Source organism: Polypterus senegalus, chromosome 3 (genome assembly GCF_016835505.1).
Source record: "Polypterus senegalus isolate Bchr_013 chromosome 3, ASM1683550v1, whole genome shotgun sequence".
Classification (NCBI taxonomy): domain Eukaryota; kingdom Metazoa; phylum Chordata; class Cladistia; order Polypteriformes; family Polypteridae; genus Polypterus; species Polypterus senegalus.
In genome coordinates this window covers 201,771,097-201,793,118 of record NC_053156.1, presented here as the reverse complement: position 1 = coordinate 201,793,118, position 22,022 = coordinate 201,771,097, and the positions used below count along the sequence as shown (strand labels likewise).

Sequence of the window (22,022 nt, the reverse complement as noted above, 5' to 3'; positions counted from 1 at the left end):
ATGAGAAAGAAAAACAAGTAATGCCTAGTTTACACTCTTGGCCCTTACATTTGCTTATGTGTACTTTTAGGTAAAGCTAAATCAAAAAAGAGTTACACTAAAGTGCTTACTAGGAGTAATACCATTCAGGCAGTCATTTACCTCTGTGTCATGCACGGATTGTGTGAGCTAGTTACAAGCCCCTCAGTTGAGATTTTTTCAGTATTTATTTTATTTATTTATTATTTTAAGTTGACCACTTCTTAAGGCAAGTCAATATGTAGATCAATTTGATATTTTATACAAACTCATTAATTTGGTTATATTGCAATTGAGCGGTATTACTTTAATACTCGTAGTTTCTGTTATTTTTGTGATGAAATTTAAACTTTTTTTCTATATTGAGGTCGCCCTTTTGAACCCCCCTGATATTTACTACACGGTGAGGCATTTGTACTCCATCAACATTAATTATTTCCAGAGACATAATTTTGTCTATTTTTCCAGCGCATCGTGCACAAAAGCAAGGGAACGATGGGAGCACCAGAACTCTGCTCACATCATGTTGCTTCGCACTGCAAGCTTCAAGTAGTAAGTCTGTCATAAGCAGAATACCGCTACGCTTTCCACTCATGGGACAGAAGGACAATCCCGACCGCTTTTATATAGTAAGAAAGAAGAAGAAGATATCGCACAGTCTGGAGTAGAAAATCATCTTTTACCTGGAAAAATGAAACTAGAAATCCCATCATGCATTGCAAAATGGACAGGGCGTGTGTGAAACTCCGCGCCTGCGTAGCACTCATGGGACAGAAGGACAATCCCGACTGCTTTTATATAGAAGGATGTATTTATATATTGGTGAGGTTTCACTTTTGGTCAATTGACAGATAATGGATCTACTTTTGTGAACAACTGACCTTACACAATAGTTCAGTATTGGTTTGCTTTGTGCTGAAGAAGATGATTTTCCTCGAAACATCATGGCCTGACCTACACTTCACAACACCTGAAGGAGCCAGAAATCCAGTGATGCTTCACTCAGTTTCTCCTGATGCTGTGCCTGTTTAGGCTTCATGATATATTTTCTATAATGATTATATAAATTCAGGACTGATCAGTTCATTTAATGGGCTCACACTGATTTTTTCTGTTCTTTGTATTTTTTCTATTGTAATTTTCATGTTGCAGCTATTTTCTGTCTATTGGTTCATTTTTGTACATGTTTTATAGATCATTTGGTTCTGGTGTTTTGGCACCTGTAAAATAGTATTGCTTCTGACATTGCATTTCCTTGAGAAAACTGAATTAATTTGGACATTTTTGAACCCAGAACTGAACTTTAGGAATGTACCAGTACCTTGCAACCCCAGTGAATAAAATAAGATGTTTCAGCAGAGCTAATGCAATGACAAAGGTTTCTCTAATAACCAATTAACATTTAAAATGATTAATTAAGGATAAGCTGATAAGTGAGTTTACCATAAGGGCACTGAAGGATTGACAGCTGAAAATGGGGCTTTGCAGCCAAATGTGAATAATAAATTAAAAAACAGTCATTTCAAGCAATAATAGTCATTACACACAATAGAAATACTTTGGCTGTATCTTAAATCCATTTAATGGTATTAAAAAAATTATTAATTTCTAACAAAAACATGAAAATTTCTGGGCGACCCTAAACATTTGACTGGTGCTGCATATTGGCTTAAATTACAAATGGAGCAGTTGGAGCTGAAAGTGAAGGTTTTATATACTGACCACACAGTCCTGACCACGCCACAATGCCTGAATTTTAGTGTAGGTCAAACATGTTGTGAATATAAATGGAATTAATTCTTAAGACTCTAAATATAAGTAGAGTTCAAATGTATAAATTGGAAATGGCTGTGCTTTTTACAAAACTTTACACTTCACATCTCTCTTACCATTGAAATAGTTACATTACAAATGAGTTAAATAAACAGTTTGATTTTCTAGGCCATGCCCTTCAAAATGAATTTTACTATTTATAATTAATAAATAGTGGACACTAGATTAGATAAACTTTATTAGTCCCATGGGGAAATTCACTTTATTCAATGTATATAAATGTAAATATATATATATATATATATATATATATATATATATATATATATATATATATATATATATATATATATATATATATATAAACTGCTCAAAAAAATTAAAGGAACACTTTGAAAACACATCAGACCTCAATGGGAAAAAGAAATCCTCCTGGATATCTATACTGATATAGACTGGGTAATGTGTTAGGAACGAAAGGATGCCACATCGTTTGATGGAAATGAAAATGATCAACCTACAGAGCCCTGAATTCAAAGATGCCCCAAAAATCAGAGTGAAAAAATTATGTGGCAGGCTAGTCCATTTTGCCAAAATTTAATTGCAGCAACTCAAAATTGTACGCAGCACTTTGTATGGCCCCTGTGTTCTTGTATACATGCCTGACAACATCGGTGCATGCTTCTAATGAGATGACAGATGGTGTTGTGGGGATCTCCTCCCAGATCTGGACCAGGGCATCACTGAGCTCCTAGACAGTCCGAGGTGCAACCTGGTGGCATTGGATGGACCAAAACATAATGTCCCAGAGGTGTTCTATTGGATTTAGGTCAGGAAAGTGTGGTGGCCAGTCAATGGTATCAATTCCTTCATCCTCCAGGAACTGCCTGCATACTCTCACCACATGAGGCCAGGAATTGTCGTGCACCAGGAGCCACTGTACCAGCATAGGGTCTGACAATGGGTCCAAGGATTTCATCCTGATACCTAATGGCAGCCAAGGTGCCTTTGTCAAGCCTGTAGCGGTCTGTGTGACCCTCCATGGATATGCCTCCCCAGACAATCATTAACCCACCACCAAACTGCTCATACTGAATGATGTTACAGGCAGCATAATGTTCTCCATGGCTTCTCCAGACCCTTTTACTTCTGTCACGTGCTCAGGTTGAACCTGCTCTCATCTGTAAAAAGCACAGGGCACCAGTGGTGCATCTGCCAAGTCTGGTATTCTATGGCGAATGCCAATCGAGCTGCATGCTGCTGGGCAGTAAGCTCAGGGCCCATTAGAGGACATGGGGCCCTTGGGTCACCCTCATGAACTCTGTTTCTGATTGTTTGGTCAGAGACATTCACACTAGTGGCCTGCTGGAGGTCATTTTGTAGGGCTCTGGCAGTGCTCATCCTGTTCCTCCTTGCCCAAAGGAGCAGATACTGGTCCTGCTGATGGGTTATGGACCTTCTATGGCCCTCTCCAGCTCTCCTAGAGTAACTGCTTGTCTCCTAGAATCTCCTCCATGCCCTTGAGACTGTGCAGGGAGACACAGCAAACCTTCTGGCAATGACACGTATTGTTGTGCCATCCTGGAGAAGCTGGACTACCTGTGCAACCTCTGTAGGGTCCAGGTATCGCCTCATGCTACCAGTAGTGACACTGACTGTAGCCAAATGCAAAACTAGTGAAGAAACAGTCAGAAAAGATGAGGAGGGAAAAATGTCAGTGGCCTCCACCTGTTAAACCATTCCTGTTTTGGGGGTCATCTCATTGTTGCCCCTCTAGTGCATCTGTTGTTAATTTCATTAACACCACAGCAGCTGAAACTGATTAACAACCCCCTCTGCTACTTAACTGACCAGATTAATATCCCATAAGTTTCATTGACTTTATGCTATACTCTGATTAAAAAGTGTTCCTTTAATTCTTTTGAGCAGTATATATATATATATATGTGTGTGGTGTGTATGTTTGTTTATTACCTATGTATCTATTCATAATTAATTTAGTTATTTTCTTTGTTTTACATCTTGTAAAGCACATTTTAGATTATTTTATATAATTACCAACATTTAATTGTTACATAATAAAAAAATTCAGAAGAGTATCAGAAGAAGAAAAGAAATACTGAAGACTTCTTGTTATGGCAATGATATTGCAATAATATAAACATTGTTGTTTTGACCTCCTCAAATGATGTAATATTTGAAACACGTCTTATTGCCTTAGGTTTCGTTCTTTATAGTCGTAGTGCTTAGTCATGAAATGGGGTCCACTTCAGCATTAAAGTGCCTTATGGATGGTAACTTGTGGCCCTGCCTATCCAATTAGGCTTACCCCACCCACCTCACCTCCCATTGCTTTCCAGTTGTGTGCATCAAGAGAATTCCAATTCCCACGCTGTACTAGTCACCTGCAGCAGCTCTGCTTAGGCCCATCTAGGAGGACTGTGACCAAGCACCCACCTTGCTTTCTCAACTTGTTTTAGTTACATTTCTCTGCTTACTCTCTAGTAGGCTGTAGGCTTCCTGGTGACAATACTAAATCCATCCATCTTCCAAGCCTGTGTTATCATGAGCACACTCACACTTTGCACTTATTTTACTGCTTTGAATTCCATCAAATGTAATTTGTTTTTTTGTTTTCTCTTGACAGACCCATGCTGACACCACACTGTCTGTGTGCAGTAAACTCTGCTTTGCCATTGGAGGGGCTCCTATCCAAGTGGCTGGGAGTGCCACGGCATTTTTCCTGCAGATCTACTTGTTGGACATTGCACAAGTAAGCATAAAGTCATTTTGTTGGACTGTTTAAAGGCTGAGAAGGTGTGAATTGTTAAACAATGTGCTCCTAATAACCCTGAACAGGATTAAGTGAGTATGAACACGGATGCATGCATGTGCCGCCATAATCTCATTCTATACACAAGATAAACTTAACATTTTCAGGCCGGCTTAATCCAGTTGAGTGTCACTGGGGTTCGAATCCATCCCTTTAACACTGGGCATGGGGCATAAAACAGCCTTGGATGGGCTGCCGGTGCATCGTAGGGGTCACTCACACACACACACTCATGAGGTCGATTTCGAGTCATCATGAAGCCAACCAGTCCATCTTGGAGTTCCTGGAGGAAAATTCAAATAGACATGGAGAGAAGACACAAACTTCGCACACTGAGCGTGAGATTTAAACTGAGAACTCTGATTCTATGAGGTGGCATTGCTAACCCTTTTTCTTTAATGCCTCCCAAGTTTAAGGGAAGGATGGCCGCATTTTTAAATTGTTTAATTTTTAACATTTTGTTAAGAACTTATTTTTGCTATCTTTACTGACACAGACGTCCAGCAGCTGGCATCTGTAATCGTACACTGCTGCAGTTGCCATTGTGTCCAAACTCCACTTGAATGCTCACTTGTCATATCTCTAAACACGAGAGGATCCTGTTAGGTTGGTTGATTGATTCAGAGTGACATGCTGGACATGGAACCTTTTTTATATATTAAATGTGTACTTTTGTTCTTTTTCACTCCAGATTAACCCCTTCCATGCTTCACTGGTGCTGTTCATTGGGAAAGCGTGGGGGGCTGCGAATGATCCAATCGTAGGCTTTTTCGTCAGCAAAAGTAAGTGGACGAAGATTGGGAGACTGATGCCATGGTAAGACTTTTGAAATTACTTTTATTTTCCCTTATTTCTTTTATCAGTTTCATCTCAATATGACTTCAAAAACAGTAAATGTGTTAAATTGAAAAGGTTTGAGGATTGTAAGAGACCCTCATTTATTAGTTTATACGTGCTAGTTTTGATATCAAAGGCAATAAAGAAGGACCTGAGCCAGGATTAGTTGCCAGTCCAGCACTGGCCAGTTCAGAGTGACCAGTTTAAATCCATGTCTTCAGGATTCAAGAGGGGAACAGGAATAATGGGCACAACTCATTCAGCAGTTAATAAAAGTCACAGCCATAATTGGGAATTTATTAGAACCTTGATTACTCACACACACATACAGGCCAATGGAGCAACACCAGTTCAGGTAACCTGCCATGTCTTCAGACTACGGGAGGAAACCAGAACACCGGGAGGTCAGCCATGCAACTACACAGAAAACAGGGAGACTCCACGCCAGTATAGTCTCCATATTGTGAGGCAGCAGTGCTACAATTTTGTAAAATGATGCAATACATCTGTGAAATACTGAGGTCATATCTGAACGAGTGTGCCATTTTCTTCACATACGATACCTTAGTTAATTCCATACTATAAAAAAACAAAAGAAAGGTTAGAAAAGCAATTCCTCAGTGATGAAGTCTTTGACAAGGGAGTCTGCTTCACAGCCAAAGCATTTCATTTTCTTTATTTTATTTTAAATAGATACGCCCCTCTACTAACTCCATAAGTAAATAAAAAGAAGTGTGTGCATACGATTAGATGAACATTATAAAGGCATTTAAGGTAACACAGAAGGAAAAATTCGAGTTGGTGGCAATGACCTCTGTAAGCCCCCAGTCTTTGGGAAGGCAAAGTCCTGCCTAGTGGTTGTACAGCAACAGCATGGCTGTCAGTGTGAAGCTGTCAATGATGCTGTTCACGTACTCCCAAGCCGCGACGTCAAGTGTCATGCTAAGAGAATGGGAGCCAAGTATAGCCAGTTGATTGCGACGTTTGCCACAACAATGGAAATCTTCTGTACAGTGTTTAATGTCCACAAGGAATACATTTATAGTTTTGCTCCTCTCCAGCAGCCATAACACCTGCACTTCAATAGAGGTCATCTACCTGAAGCTAAGCATGTTCACGCCTGGCTAATACTTGGATGGGAGACCATCAAGGAAAAGCTTGGCTTGTTGCTGGAAAGAGGGGTTGGTTAGGCCAGCTGTGGTCACTTACCCTGTGGTCTGAATGTGGACCCCAATGCTCCAGTGCAGTGACGGGAACACTGCGCTGTAAAAAATGGCACCGTCCTTCAGATAAGATGTAAAACTGAGACTCTCTGCTGCTCAGAAAAGATCCCTGGGCACCCTTCCTTCGTAAAGAGTAGGATGTATCCCGATGTCATGGTTTAATTTCCCACCATGGTCAGGTCATTCTGGCCCCCTAATCTTCCCCTGTCTCTAACTGGCTAACTATCTCTCACCAGCAAATGTGTGCTGGGCATTCTGGCACAAAATGGCTGTCGTCGTATCGTCCACATGGATGCTGCATATTAGTGGTGGTTGAAGTGGCTCCTCATTCACTATGTAAAGTGCTTTGAGTAATCAGAAAAGCGCTATATAAATGTAAAGAATTATTATTATGAGGCATTACAATTAAATACAGCAGGTAATGATCTGAACTGCAGAGACCAGACAATCTGCAATCATCTGGACATGAATAAAGAGGCCCCACATGAGTCCTAAATGTCACGCGACTGGCCACTGGGCCTTCACTGTACCAAGAACATTCTGAAAAAATTCACAACGTGTGTAAATTTATTTCTGAATAAAAAATCAATTGGGCTGCAAGCAGTTCCCAAATTCAAGAACTGAGTGAACTTGATTTGTGCAGTGCTTTGCGTTTCTGGACTGGCATCATTGTGCTAAAACAGAAATACAAATGTTGTGAATGTAAGACGCTCATTGCCACTTGAATTATACTTATTAATATTATGTCGAGTATCCCTTTTTGTTGTTAATGTTTATGTGTGGTTGTGTGTGTTAAGATAGCTCATTTCATCTCCACCTTCAGTGTTTCTTCCAATACTTGCTGTGCCAGGCAGTCTGCTTGAATCTTGACGTTACTGTCTTTTTTTTTTTTTTTTTATTTCTGTCAAGGTCTCTTCCACTTTAAGGCTCTATTACAAACAGCAAAGGAATTTGGCATCCACCTCCCAGGGACGTGAAGCACCTTTTATTATATTTACAGAGCCTGTTTGCTGGGTTTTGGGCTGTCGATTGCCAGGCATACGGTTTTACGCTTGTCTGCAGCTCTTTTACTACACACATTTGTAGCCAGTGTTGAATATCAGCTAATGAACTGACACAACATGTGGCCAAAGAAAAGCTTCAAAGTGTATGAAGGTCTTAAACACGCAGCCTTGCCTTGAGCAAGCCAATAATATATGTGGCTGAAAAAGAAATGGCATGGACAGAATTGCTGCATATTGTGAATCAGGGTCAGGCAACAAAGATGCAGTCAGCTGAAGGTTAATGAAGCACGGGGGGCCCAATGGCTGCTGCTGCTTTGTGTGTAATTGTTGGTGTTGTATTGCTGTCACTGTTCTGAGGAGACATGAAAGTAAGAATGTCACACATGACAGCAGAGTGGTGGCTCTGAGGCTAAGGGTCCCGGCTGGTATCTAGAAAGATGCCAGTTCAAGTCCCATTACTGCCAGAAGGCATCCTACTCTGTTGGGCTCTTGAGCAAGACCCTTAAACTGAAAATTGCTCCAGGGGCACTGTACAATGGCTGAACCTGCACTCTGACCCACATGAGAAAAGACCATTTCCCCTTGCAGATTAATAAAGCATATCAAAAAAAATAATAATAAGCCTGAAAATGAGCCCGGGTTTCAGCCCCCCTTTCTGTGTGCAGTTTGCATGTCCGCCCCATGTCTGCGTGCAGTTTCTGCCCAATTTCAAAGATGTGCATTTTAGCCTAAAGCAGGTGGCTCTACACAGGCCTGAATACGAAAGCGTGTCTTGCCATGGACTGGCACCTCATGTACTCCTCATTTCCACCATGTTATGCTGGGATGGAGGAGTACTAGTATTAATTACTAATATTGTTACTTATATGGAGTACATTGAAACTCTTCACGTGACCTACTGGCAACATGATGCCATCCTCAGGCACCATGATAAATGAGAATGTATTAAAATCCCAAACTTCATTTTATTTATCAGAGCACACACTTCAGCTTACCTGATGTAGCCCTTGATCATTTCAATACCACTCATTCAGTTGTGCTCCCGTTTCCTGAGAAAATCAATAAACACTTAAGTAAATATGTGCTTGAGTTTGTCTTGCAGTGGACTGTACTTTTCATTCCTGCCTCAAGTCTGGTGAATCCAGTCAGTGCACTCAAACTGAATTAATAATAATAATACATTTTATTTATATATTTATCACAGCTAACATTCTCACTCCAGGAAGTCATGCCATTCTCTAACCTGCTTAATCCAGACCAGGGTTGTAGAAGCCTGTTCCAGCTGGCATAGGGTGCAAGGCAGGAACAAACCCTAAACAGGGCTCCCAAACAGGCAGACTCAGAACAGTTTAGCATTGCCAATTCACCTAACCTGCAAGTCTTTGATGGAAACCATAACACCCGGTGGAGAACATGCCCACTCCATGCAGGGAACACCTGGGATTTGACCACGTGTCTCCTTACTACAAAAAGGATATAGCAGTGCTAGAAAAGGTTCAGAGAAGAGCGACTAAGCTGATTCTAGAGCTACAGGGGTTGAATTATGAGGAAAGATTAAAAGAGCTGAGTTTAAGCAAAGGAAGATTAAGAGGTGACATGACTGAAGTGTTTAAAATTATGAAGGGAATCAGTACAGTGGATCGAGACTGTTATTTTAAAATGAGTTCATCAAGAACATGGGGACACATTTGGAAACTTGTTAAGGGTAAATTTCGCACAAACATTAGAAAGTTTTTCTTTATGCAGAGAACCACAGACACTTGAAATAAGCTACCAAGTAGTGTGGTAGACAGTAGGACTTTAGGGACTTTCAAAAGTCGACTTGATGTTTTTTTAGAAGAATTTAGTGGATATTACTGGCAAGCTTTGTTGGGCTGAATGGCCTGTTCTCATCTAGATTGTTCTAATGTTCTTTTAAGTACAATGAAAATCCTATTGACAGCATCCTAGCAGCTTTTGCTGGCAGTAACACATCTTCACAAAGTGTCATTGTATCATTCATCTAAGGGAGCATAAAGCTGTCCCAGAGCAAACGGATTGCTACATTGTAACCATACTTGAGGTGTTAAATCCATTTGCAGAGACAGCAGCAGTGTCTTGAGCTTTGGACATGACATTCCTAACCTATGTGTTCCATTACAGTTTCCCAGAATTCCACCAAGACCTCCCATGGGGTGTTCATTCACATTTCACTGCCCAGAGAGATGTAAATAAACTGATTCTTAGATGGTAAAGGCCAGGGCTCAGAGCCATTAAGGGTCTTCCTAATGTGTAATTGAAGAGTGTCCACCTACAGTTAGGCAGTGAGATATAGGGCAGCTGTAGGATGTGCCTGTCAATGGAAGCTTCAAGAACGAAGGAAGTGGGTATGCGTAGATTCAGCTTACCCGTAATCACAAGGGGAGTTACAGTTATACACCATCAAGCTCTATACCTGCTTTTCCAATTCAGACTTGTGATTGACTTCAAGAGTGGGGCACCTCTGGTCACAACAGGAAAGTCAAACGTGTTTACTGTGCTGGCAGAATTCTTACGGAGCCTCTCTGTTTCTATGAAGGAAAGAATCTTGAAGAAAGCACTTTCCAAAGTCTCGGACCCCCACACACCTTGGCAGACAAGAAAATGCTCTCTACTAGTGACTTTGTCATGTTAAGTGCTTTACCAGCAAACTTGCAAGGGGTTTTCACCTGCAGGCTATCAAAATACTTATTCCCATTCATTGATTTGTTTGACCTGTGACCAAGTCATTATATTATACCTCTGACTAAGGCGTCAAGACACCATCATTTGTCACATAACAACTGTGACCAAGATGCCATTACATAAGACATGACCAAGACTCCATTACCATCATATAAGAACTGTGACTAAGCCGATATCACCATCATGTAAGACCTGTAAGTCATATGCCATTAAATAAGATCTGTAACAAAAATGCCATTTCATAAGATCTATCACCAAGACTCCATCACATAAGACCTGTGACAAAGACATAGCACCTGAGACCAAGACATCATCACATAAGGCATTTGACTAAGACTCCATCTCATAAGACCTGTGACCAAGATGCCTTTACCATCATATAAGACCAGTGACTAAGCCACCATGACCATCATGTAAGACCTGTGAATCATACGCCATTTCATAAAACCTGTGACCAAGACTCCTTCACATAAGACTTTTGGCCAAGACACTACCACATAAAACCTGTGACTAATACATACCATCTGAGACTGAGAAAATCATTACTTAAAATGTGTGACTGAGACACCATCTCATAAGACCTGTGACCTAGGTGCCATCACCATCATATATGTTAAGACCATGTATAAGTCATGTGAACAAGATGCCATCACATAAGACCATGGCTAAGACATCACATCTGTGACCAACATGCTGCCACATCAGCATCTGCACAGCAGATCAGCTCGTGCCATTGATTCAGTTCTGCTGACCGTCCCCAGCTCATTTACTTGAATCACCTTAATGTTACTGTTTGTGTGTGTTCCATGTTGTATTTTTATCTTAGTTATGACTTTATATAGTTATTTATTTACACAAATATACTGCTTTGTGGCCCTCAGCACCTTCTGGTGTGCTGTTGTGTGATGTATGGCACATGAACCCTATGGTACATTGTAACTGTACATTATCACTGTCTGCTTCTGACTTGTAGAGAGAGGTAGGGAGCACATGCTGATTTTACTGTGGATCGCTACACAAACCATCTGGATTGGGACCCGAGTGCAGCCATGTAATGGGTGACACCTCAGTGCCACACTGGGAAACAGGGTTTTTTATGGTGGCTGGAGTGCCAATCCTGCCACCAACCCCCATGTTTTCCTTGCAAGTTGGAGGATCTGCGCAAAGTACTTTAATGTACTGTAAAGTATAATAATTAGGGACATGACAATTATGACTTTTTTGGGTGCCTAATCCATGAACTGTTTTTGATATAAGTACAAAAGGATATGAAGCACACAATAATAAGGTACAGTATATGGAATAACAAACATTAGGTTTACATTTGGTGCTTGTACTCTTTAAAATCTTTATTTCCATCCATCCATTATCCAACCCGCTATATCCCAACTACAGGGTCACAGGGGTCTGTTGGAGCCAATCCCAGCCAACACAGGGTGCAAGGCAGGAAGCAAACCCTGGGCAAGGTGCCAGCCCACTGCAGTAAAATCTTTATTTTCTTTCTTTAATTTAATAATGAGGTAAATACAATGGTGGCACAGAACAGTCTTGCACATTGCTATGTGAAACTAAAGCAACTGGATGAGCAAGAATATCGGCCTTGTAGTCTCATCCTGTAAGACGTGTTCCCAAACAGTCCCAGGGCTGATGCTACTCGATTATATTTAACTTCTTATGTAAGTCGCTTTGGATAAAAGCATCCGCTAAGTGAATAAATGAAGATAATAAAATACGAAAAGTGAGTAGGGCAAGCGGGTTATGAAATGGGTAGATGGATCCTACTTTACATATGTGAAGTCTTCATTTGGCTCATTCTTGACATCTTACATAAATGCTTGATGGTGAAGTGCAGTAGAGGAGTGCAGTATTTAGTGCGACTGCTTCATGGATCCCATCTCCTGGCTGTTGTCCATGTAGCATCTGCATGTTCTCCCCGTGTCTATGTGGAGTCACCCACTTTGTAATCTGCTCTTCCTACCACATTTCCAAAGATGTGCAGTTAATGCCTGCTGGCTCCAGTGTGTGGGCCCTACTATGGCGCCCTGTCCAGAGTTGTTTGCTGCCTTGAGTCCAGTGCTCTGTCATCCTGAATTGCATCAAGCAGATGTGAGAACTGTGTGTATGTGTGTGTGTGATGTTATTCTGAACAATAAAAACTGTAAATAGGCCTCAGACTGCTGAATGCCTATTGTATAATATCAGAAGGTCTGCTCAGTTGGTCTCCATGTGAAGGACCAGCTAATTTCCAGAAACAGCTTGTCAATGCAGCTCTTCTCCATCTGACTGCAAATAAGCATTGTTATCTATTATTAAAAAAAAAAACACCAAGCAAACTGTTTCTGCAAAGAGTGTGACAAACAGAGTTTCCACATTGATCTTACAGAACCTTCCACTGCGCCACTTCAGTCAGACACTTTCCATGAATGACACACCTAAACGGCCAGCAACGAGACTGACAGACGCCTTTGTTGTGTGGACAATTGTTAACTGGACGCCCGCTGTGCAATAGCAAAGCTGGACGGTGCCAGAATTGGCTGCTTTTGCTGGCGCGTATTCTGTTAAAATAACAGGAAGGCAAGTTCAGAGGGTCACGATTCGTGTTTTCATTGACATTTATTGAGCTTATGTTAGATGGTCGCCATCCTTTTCAGCCGACCGTAGTCCTGGAACATAATAAATGCAGGGCCTAAAGGGCAAAAACAAAGTTTTTATTCATAACAACTGGAAAGATTAATCTGCTTCTGGGACCGTCTGTCTCGAGTGCCAGTGCTTTGGGGGACACAACATACCTCGTCTGAGTCGCCAGCAATCTTTCATTAGCATCTCTTCTGCACAGTGGCTTAACATAACAGGAAATGTTTGATTTTATTTTACTCCAGGCACACACCTTCAGCAAATGTAATGTGCGTTAGCGTTACACTGGTAACTGATTTTTTTTTTGGTTTGGCACAGTAAGATTACTGTGAATAATTACTTAAAACAAGGCTCAGTCATCCCAGTGATACTCACAGTGAGCGTATAGTGGCCTGGGTATAATTCAGATCTGGGTGGATTGATGACCAGATGTTTAAAATGGTTTGGTAGGCTTTATTGATATTGTTCCTAACCCTGAAGGTTAAGTGGACAAGCCACTCTTCCAATAAGGAAGATCTTTTAAGATCTGACTATCAAAAAGGTTTGCTACTGACATTCAGAAAGAGATGGATGGGGTATTTCGGCCACATCATGAGAGAAGAAAATCTGGCAGTTACAGGAAAAGTCAAAGAAAGAGGACATTACAGAAGATAGAGACTAACGTTCATGATGAGTCTTTCTGATTGGATGAGAATGGCCAGATTGAAGAAGATCACTTGCGCCTCCCGGAACAGTTGTGGAAGACCAAGGGGACCGACATCCTGCTTGGATATGGCACATAGAATAGAATAGGCTTTACTGATAGTTGGTCAGAATTAGAGCATTTTGGGTATGGGAAATGTACCATCTCTAGGAAGCCCTTTCAGTTCCTGATAGTCCAAGTGTCACGGAAAGGATGGCACAGCAAGCTTCTCTACAATATATCATGGATATGCCGGTGCAAGGAGCATCTTCAGTATTAATTGAAGTCAAAAATGGGGTCCGTCATAGAAAGGTTTTGAAGGTTACGGCTAGTCTAACATGACTTAAATCCAAAATTGGTTAGAAGGACATGACAGACAAGAAAACAGAATTTATTGTGCTCATCTTAATCGACAGGGGCATATTCATAACAAGACGGTACCTCCATCCATTTGTCCAATTCATAGCAGCAGGTGCCAAAGCCTACTCTGAGCTGGAAATGCACTGAAAGTCACACTCACACGGGGCTAATTCACAGTCAGTGTGTGTTTGGGATGGGAAGGGAAAACCCACTCAGACACAAGAAGCACATGCAAACTACACACAGGCAGCAGCTTGGCTGGGATCTGAGCTCAGGGCCTGAGCTGTGTGGCAAAAGCACCAATCACACCTTAGACACACTCAGATTTCCTGAACCATTCAATACAATGCCAGGGAATAAAGGCTGCCAGTTGATGAAGTGCGTGCTAGCACGGGCTCTTCCTCATCCTGTTTAGGTCATTTCAATACAGAATGCGTTTTTTATTTTGGCAAAATTAAAGTCAGAAGGGGTGTGGAGAATTCAAAAACCCAAATTAAGCAAAGAACATTTTTCGAAAGATTTTGGAATCCGTGTAATTGGATGAGGAAGTATACCCTTTGATAACCATTGCGTTGTGATTGACAGGACCATGACCTCTGAGGACATGCCCACTCTGGTACAGTCCTGACAACAGGAATCAACAATAATGCTGTTAAAATTATGGTGATAAAACTCCTAAATCAAAACCAGAACCAGGCAAAAGTTTACATATATAACCAGTAGACGAGATGCAAAAAAATAATCAAAATAATAGACCCTGAATCCATCCACTATCAGAGCCTCCTGAGCGGGTAAAGAAACATCCAGCCTGGCAGAGATGCCAGCCAATCCACATTTTCTATGACACTGCAAAACGGCAACGTAAATAATGCATTACCAAGCTCTGGTAAGCTAGCACGTAGACCATACTATTTGTGGTATGTGATGGTTTTGGAGGTACCAGACATGCTAACTTACTTACTGACCAGTAAAACTCTCATGTGAAGGAATAATGATTAACTTTCATGAATGTTTCTTAGGACTTTGCCATAATCTGGCAGGGCAGAATTACATTTAGAGCTGCTTGGCCGCTAACTGAGTGGAGTTTACAGATCGTGTAAGTTCACTTTAGGGACACCGGCTTCCTCCATGCAGGCTGTGCCATTGGTGAATGTAAATAGTCCAGCGTGGACATGTGCATTCAGCCATGGCCTGCCATTCCTGTCCCAGGTTACCTTGAGCCCTACACCTGAAATTGACTTAAGCGCATTCTATAAGTGAATAGATGCTATCGATTGACTTCTTCTTCTATCGGCTGCTCCCATTGCCACAGCAAATCATCTTCTTCCATATCTTTCTGTCCTCTGCATCTTGTTCTGTTACATTAATCACCTTCATGTCCTCTCTCACCACATCCATAAACCTTCACTTAGGCCTTCCTCTTTTCCTCCTCCCTGGAAGCTCGATCCTTAGCATCCTTCTCCCAATATACCCAGCTTCTCTGCTCTGCACATGTCCAAACCAACACAATCTCGCCTTTCTGACTTTGTCTCCCAACCGTCCAACTTGAGCTGACCCTCTAATGTACTAAATTCTAATCCTATCCATCCTCGTCTCACCCAGTGCAAATCTTAGTATCTTTAACTCTGCCACCTCCAGCTTTGTCTCCTGCTTTCTGGTCAGTGCCACCATCTCCAACCCATATAACATAGCTGGTCTCACTACTGTCCTGTAGACCTTCCCTTTCACTCTTGCTGATACCAGTCTGTCACAAATTACTCCTGACACTCTTCTCCACCCATTCCACCCTGTCTGCACTCTCTTTTTCACCTCTCTTCCACAATCCCCATTACTCTGTACTATTGATCCCAAGTATTTAAACTCATCCGCCTTCGCCAACACTACTCCCTGCATCCTCACCATTCCACTGATTCACTATCTCCACATCATCCAACCTTTTCTCTCTCTCGTTCTCTTCATTCATCTGCCTCTTAAAGTACTCTTTCCATCTGCTCAACACACTCTCCGCTTGCAGACGTTTCCATCTTTATCCTTTATCACCCTGGCCTGCTGCACATCTTTCCCAGCTCTGTCCCTCTGTCTAGCCAATCGGTACAGGTCCTTTTCTCCCTCCTTAGTGTCCAACCTCTCATACAACTCATCATACGCCTTTTCTTTAGCCTTCGCCACCTCTCTCTTCACCTTGCACCTTGATCTCCTTGTACTCTTGTCTACTTTCTGCATCTCTCTGACTATCCCACTTCTTATTTGCCATCCTCTTCTTCTGTATACTCTCCTGTATTTCCTCATTCCACCACCAGGTTTCCTTTTCCTCCTTAATCTTTCCAGATATGCCAAGCTCCCTTCTTGCTGTTACCCTTACTACATCTGCTGTAGTTTCCCAGCTGTCTGGTAACTCTTCACTGCCACCCAGTACCTGTCTCACCTCCTCCCTAAACTCAATCTTGCAGTCTTCCTTTTTCAACTTCTACCATTTGATCCTTGGCTCTGCCCTCACTCTCTTCCTCTTCTTGATCTCCAATATCATCCTACAGACCACCATCCTATGCTGCTTAACTATACTGCCACCCCTTTGTAGTCTTCAGACTCTTTCAGACCAACTCTTCTGCATAGGATGTAATCTACCTGTGTGCATCTTCCTTCACTCTTGTACATAACCTGTTTTCCTCCCTCTTCTTAAAATACGTATTCTCCACAGCCATGTCCATCATTTTGGCAAAATCCACTATCCTCTGACCTTTTTCATTCCTCTTCTTGACACCATACCTACCCATCACCTCCTCGTCTCTGTTCCCTTCAACAATATGTCAATTGAAATCCACTCCAATCACCACTTTCTGTCCCTTGGGTACACTGTTCATCACTTCATCCAACTTACTCCAGAAATCTTCTTTCTTACCCATTACACACCCAACTTGCGGTGCATATGCACTAACAATATTCGTCATCATACCTCCAATTTCCAGTTTCATAATCATTACTCTGCCTGACACTCTTTTCACCTCCAAAACACTCTTGACATACTGTTCCTTCAAAATAACTCCTACCCCATGTCTCCTCCCACCAACACCATGATAGAACAATTTGAGTCAACCTCTGATCCACCTGGCCTTACTCCCCTTCCATTTAGTCTCTTGCACGTAGAATATATCAACCTTCCTTCTCTCAATCATATCTGCTAACTCTCTCTCCGTACCAGTCATACTGCCAACATTCAAAGTTCCTACCCTCAGTTCCACTCTCTTTATTTTCCTTCTCCCCTCCTGCCTCCAGACACGTCTCCCTCATCTTCTTCTTCTTCAGCCAACAGTAGCCCAATTTCTGCCAGCACCCTGTTGGCTAACAGTACTGGTGGCAGCCGTTGTTAACTGTTATCGGTTGAGGGCTTGACCGATCAGGTTTGGAAATTTGTGTTATTGTCCGCATACTGATTTGGCAAAGTTTTACACCGGATGCCCTTCCTGACGTAACCCTCCCCATTTATCCAGGCATGGGACTGGCACAAAGAAAAACACTAGTTTGTGCATCCCCTGTGGCTGGGTCGATTGACTGCTATATGAAAATGTATCTTAGATATCTCCTGAAATTCTTTGAGTGATACAGAAGTTATTTTTAAAAAATAATTTAATAAAATAAGACTATTTTAAAACAGAATCCAAAATATCTTTAAATGATACTTGAACCCCCCTGCAGTCATGAAGACGGAAAGAAGAAATGAAAGAAACAACTTCAGATTTTCTTGGTGAACATTACTATTGATGTGTTTAATTTGCAGGAAACAAACCACAGCACACATTAACTATGCTGCAAATGTGAACAATAGTAAAAAAATGAATGGATGTAACAACATTAGGCAATTAGAATGGTCTCTGCTAGACACTACAGCACTAATTTTACAACTGAAAAGGTAAATTGCATTTTACATGAGAATATAAAATGAAAATAGTTTAAGGATGCTAGAGATGCAGTAAAATGAAATGTTCAGATTCTTCATAGCACCTTATATCCTGCTGTTATAGGGACATCACGGTGTCAGAATCTCTTCAGTGAGACTGAATAAGTGAGTTCCGATTCCTACTTTCTCATGCTAATCATGGCTGGACAGTCCTGGTGTGCTCTGAAGTCCTCTGAAGGGTGTTCTGCATGTTAATATATAGTTGAACACCCAGGATTGGACTGGCTTAGCCATGTTTGGACTCTGACATTACCTGTGAAGTTCATTTTCTGACAGATCTTTATAAATCTAAATTGTGTTTTCCTCTCCTCTTATCTTAGCTGCCATTCTTCTTCCTTCACATTTAGTACAATGGTAGTCTTAGGTAACCGAGATGGAGGCCTCTATGGACACTGAAATGTAATGCTCAGGCTGCTGTCCCCCTGGATTATATACTGCTATTTTGGTTGATTGCATTTTTCATGTAATCTTATTATTAGTTATATTGTTGCATTAGAAACAAAGAAAATTATGCTTTTCTGATGTAGAATGGGTGACATGTATCAAAAAAGCTTTAAAAATGAATTCCACAAAACTCATGGCAAATCAATTTACTAAAGATCTTGTATACAAAAGTGTGGGGATCCCTTAGAATGTGTTGTCAGCAAAAGGAGCGGTTCTTTATACAAGTCATCATGCTTTTTGCAAATATTAGATAGTCATGTGCATAAAACTTGTGTATTTTAATTTGAATCAACATAATTCGGCTGTGTATAGGGAAAATGGAAATACCATGTTTTTAGAGGATTAGAAAAGTATTAATTTCAAGTAAGAATAAAATGAAATAAGTGAGTAAATACAACAGTCCCTGAATCGGATTATGCTTCTCTTTAAAGAAAATAATCTGATTGCTTTGTTTTAACATCAAATAACTGTATTTGAGTGACAGCTAACAAAATTAAATCAATGCAATTATAAAAAAGATAAGTAATGCCATCAAAGTTATTTTAAGTATCTTAAATTAGATACATAAAGTGAATGTCCACAATAGTTTGTTTATTTGAGTGCACTCAAGATGCCATTTTCAGCTTTTGTTTTGTTCTTTGCAGGATGGTGGGCTGCACCCCATTTGTCGTGGTGTCCTACTTCTACTTGTGGTTCGTTCCCCCCTTCACTTCTGGGAAATTCATCTGGTACCTGGGATTCTACTGCCTTTACCAAACTCTGATTACCGTGAGTATCCCCAACTCTGTCATCTACAGCGTTCTTCTACATGTTTGTTGTATTTCCCAGATGTCAGCGGCAGTTGTGTTTAATTCATTTATGGCACTGAACTGTCTGTCCCTGTATGTTTAACTTCTGCATATTTCACTTTATTATCACTACATTGGAATCCTTCATTGTTATTTCATTTCTTACTAATTGCCTGAATATTTCATTTCATGATTTATATATGCATAAAGAAGTAAAAGAAATGTATCTTAATCTTACCTACTGCAAAGAATGTTATATCAGGATACATTCTATTTTATACAAAAGGTGTCTGTTATGAGCAAGAGATGGACTGGTGACATGTCCAGGGTTACGGTCGTGACTTGTGCAGTGTTTTTGTGGAGTATGTATTTGTCTCAAAGGCTTATTGACAGGTCTTTGCTACCTCCACACAGACAACGGCTATACTGAGACTCACACCTAGGCTTTGCCCACACTACCATGTTTTCATTTAAAAATACAGATGATAGTCTCCGTTTCAAACCTTTCATCCACACCACAACAGCATTTTAACCCCTGAAAATTGATACTTTTAAAAACACTTTCCAGAGCTGCATCTATCTGAAAACTTTGGTCTCGGTGTTGCAATGTGGATGGGTTAAAACCATAGCCTTGTAAAAACGCAGACTATAACCGCACTCTGATTGGTTCTTGCTATTACAAATCCCTTTCCTGTTTGAATTCAGCTCAAAACAATGTCTCATTCCCTGACTGGTCATCAGTCATAGAAGAAACCCATATTCCAACACTGCAGACAAAGAAGTGTTAATTATTTTCTGGTCTCTACAGTTTTGTGTCATATCCTGTGGCTGGCGATGTTACCATTCTGTCAAGTACTGTATGTGTTTTGAGTTGTTTTAGCGTGGACAGATATATTTTCATACTGTAAATGATATGAAACTTCTAGAGTGGACAGAGTTCATTTTCATTTAAAAACACCATGAGGCAGCAGCACTAACTGCTAGGGCACCTCTGTATAAAATTCTCTGTCGTCTTGCATTCCTCTTGCATGGTTCCAGGTCATCAGAGTATTTTGCTTCAAGTTGTCTTCATTCACAAGCACTTATTTGGACTTTACAGAATATTGAAAAACAAATAGATAAATATCAATTACCATTTGCCTTTCAAAAAGTTTCAGCCCTTCTTGAAGTGTTGTCATACAAGCTGTGAACTGGGATATTGCACTGTTGTTCAACAGGAAAAGTCTCCAGTACTTTGAAGAATGAAGAAGATGATTTTGCGCTTGACTCCCATAAATGGAGATGTTATGGAATGGCATTTGAGCTGATGCTGGAGTTTGACACCACTCCTGAATTAGTTTAGCAGTGTCTACGGAAGCATCACCATTCAGGAATAGCAGAACATCATGAAAGAACAGAGTTTGCACCATAACCTCACATTCCTTGACCATTATGTAAACATACATATACTAGCTGTTCAAACCATTATAGAGGACCTACCAGGCTTAAGAATTAGGCTGAAGGCATCCCTTGGTTTTCTCCAAAGAGAAACCCATCCAGAAGGAGGGAACAGACTGAAAGATGGTTCATCAAACCCTACTTCCTGGGTCCATTGTTCAGAGGTTTTATATGTGTCTTAATGTTCGGAGTATGGTGTGGCATCATCACCATTTCCACGGCTGCACTTGGGTCCTAATTTACGTCAAACTTAAACTCCTTTTTCATGTGATATTGTCATTATTTAGGCCACATAGAGCATCAAGTTGGATCAAAACGGCTTCAAGCAAAGTTCTCTTTTTATTAAGCATATTACTGTTATCTTCTTCCACTAGAGACCAGTGAAACACCCATAGGCCTCTGTGTTTGAAGCCATAGCCAGTAGAAAGTATGGAGAGAGTGGTGAGGATAATGATACATCCAGCTAGGTCGGGAACTAAATTGATATCATCTGAGGCCAAAACCTCAAGAGTTTGTAAATGGTAGTTTAAAAGGCCTTCATTGTTTGAGGAAAGCCTAATTATTACTTCAGTAACTGCTAGACCGATTTATGCTCCTCAAAATATGCTAACTTTAGAGAGGAAAGCACTGTACATACAAACTATAAATGCAATTAACACAAACTGTAAAATGCAACTTCCAGACAGATCATGTTTAAAGTATGTTAAAAATCTTTTAATCCTCTGTATCAGACTTTAGTCCCCCCCGCCCCTACACCCACCTCCTTTCTCTAAATATGAGGTTAGCAGACATTTGTAAATGACATGTCTCATCATTTAGCATTTAGAACAAAGGACAGGGAATTCCGTTCACAACATGAGAGCGTTTAGCCTGCGGTGTGGGTGTGCATGTTTTTTTTTTTTATTTTATTTCCTATCCTTCTGCAGTACACATTTGGCATTTTAATTGCATATTAAAAATGTAATGAGGGTTTAGACTGTACTGATTTTTATCAAGGCTGACAATCCATTTGAAAGAAACCTTAACCAAATCCAAAAAGAAAAAAAAAAATTCAGGGAATAAATTTAAAAAAATGAGTGTTGTTATTTGAAGCGGCCTGGTACTTCACAGCTCCAGGGTTTGAAATTTAAAGTGTGCAGTGACAATGTTCACCCCATGCAGTATGAGTTTTAAGATGACTGGCAATGCTAAGTGGGCCCTGCGTAGGTAAAGGCGTGTGTCCTCCACTGGACTGCCATTCAGTCAGGAGCAGCCCAATTCCCTGGACCCTTGGGAACAACTATTAGAACGTAAAGGAAAAGAGAATGGAGGGGGTGTATGTGAAGCTTTGA

General features: G+C 40.8%; 1 protein-coding gene across 1 annotated transcript in view; it reads left to right on the top strand.

Moving 5' to 3' along the window:
• mfsd2b (major facilitator superfamily domain containing 2B) overlaps positions 1 to 22,022 on the top strand; it is a 105,355-nt gene that overhangs the window by 25,962 nt on the left and 57,371 nt on the right. Inside the window, exons 2-4 of the mRNA XM_039748367.1 lie at positions 4,439 to 4,564; positions 5,316 to 5,440; positions 19,111 to 19,234. Of these exons, the coding sequence (XP_039604301.1) occupies positions 4,439 to 4,564; positions 5,316 to 5,440; positions 19,111 to 19,234 (375 nt within the window). The remainder of the gene's footprint in view (positions 1 to 4,438; positions 4,565 to 5,315; positions 5,441 to 19,110; positions 19,235 to 22,022) is intronic.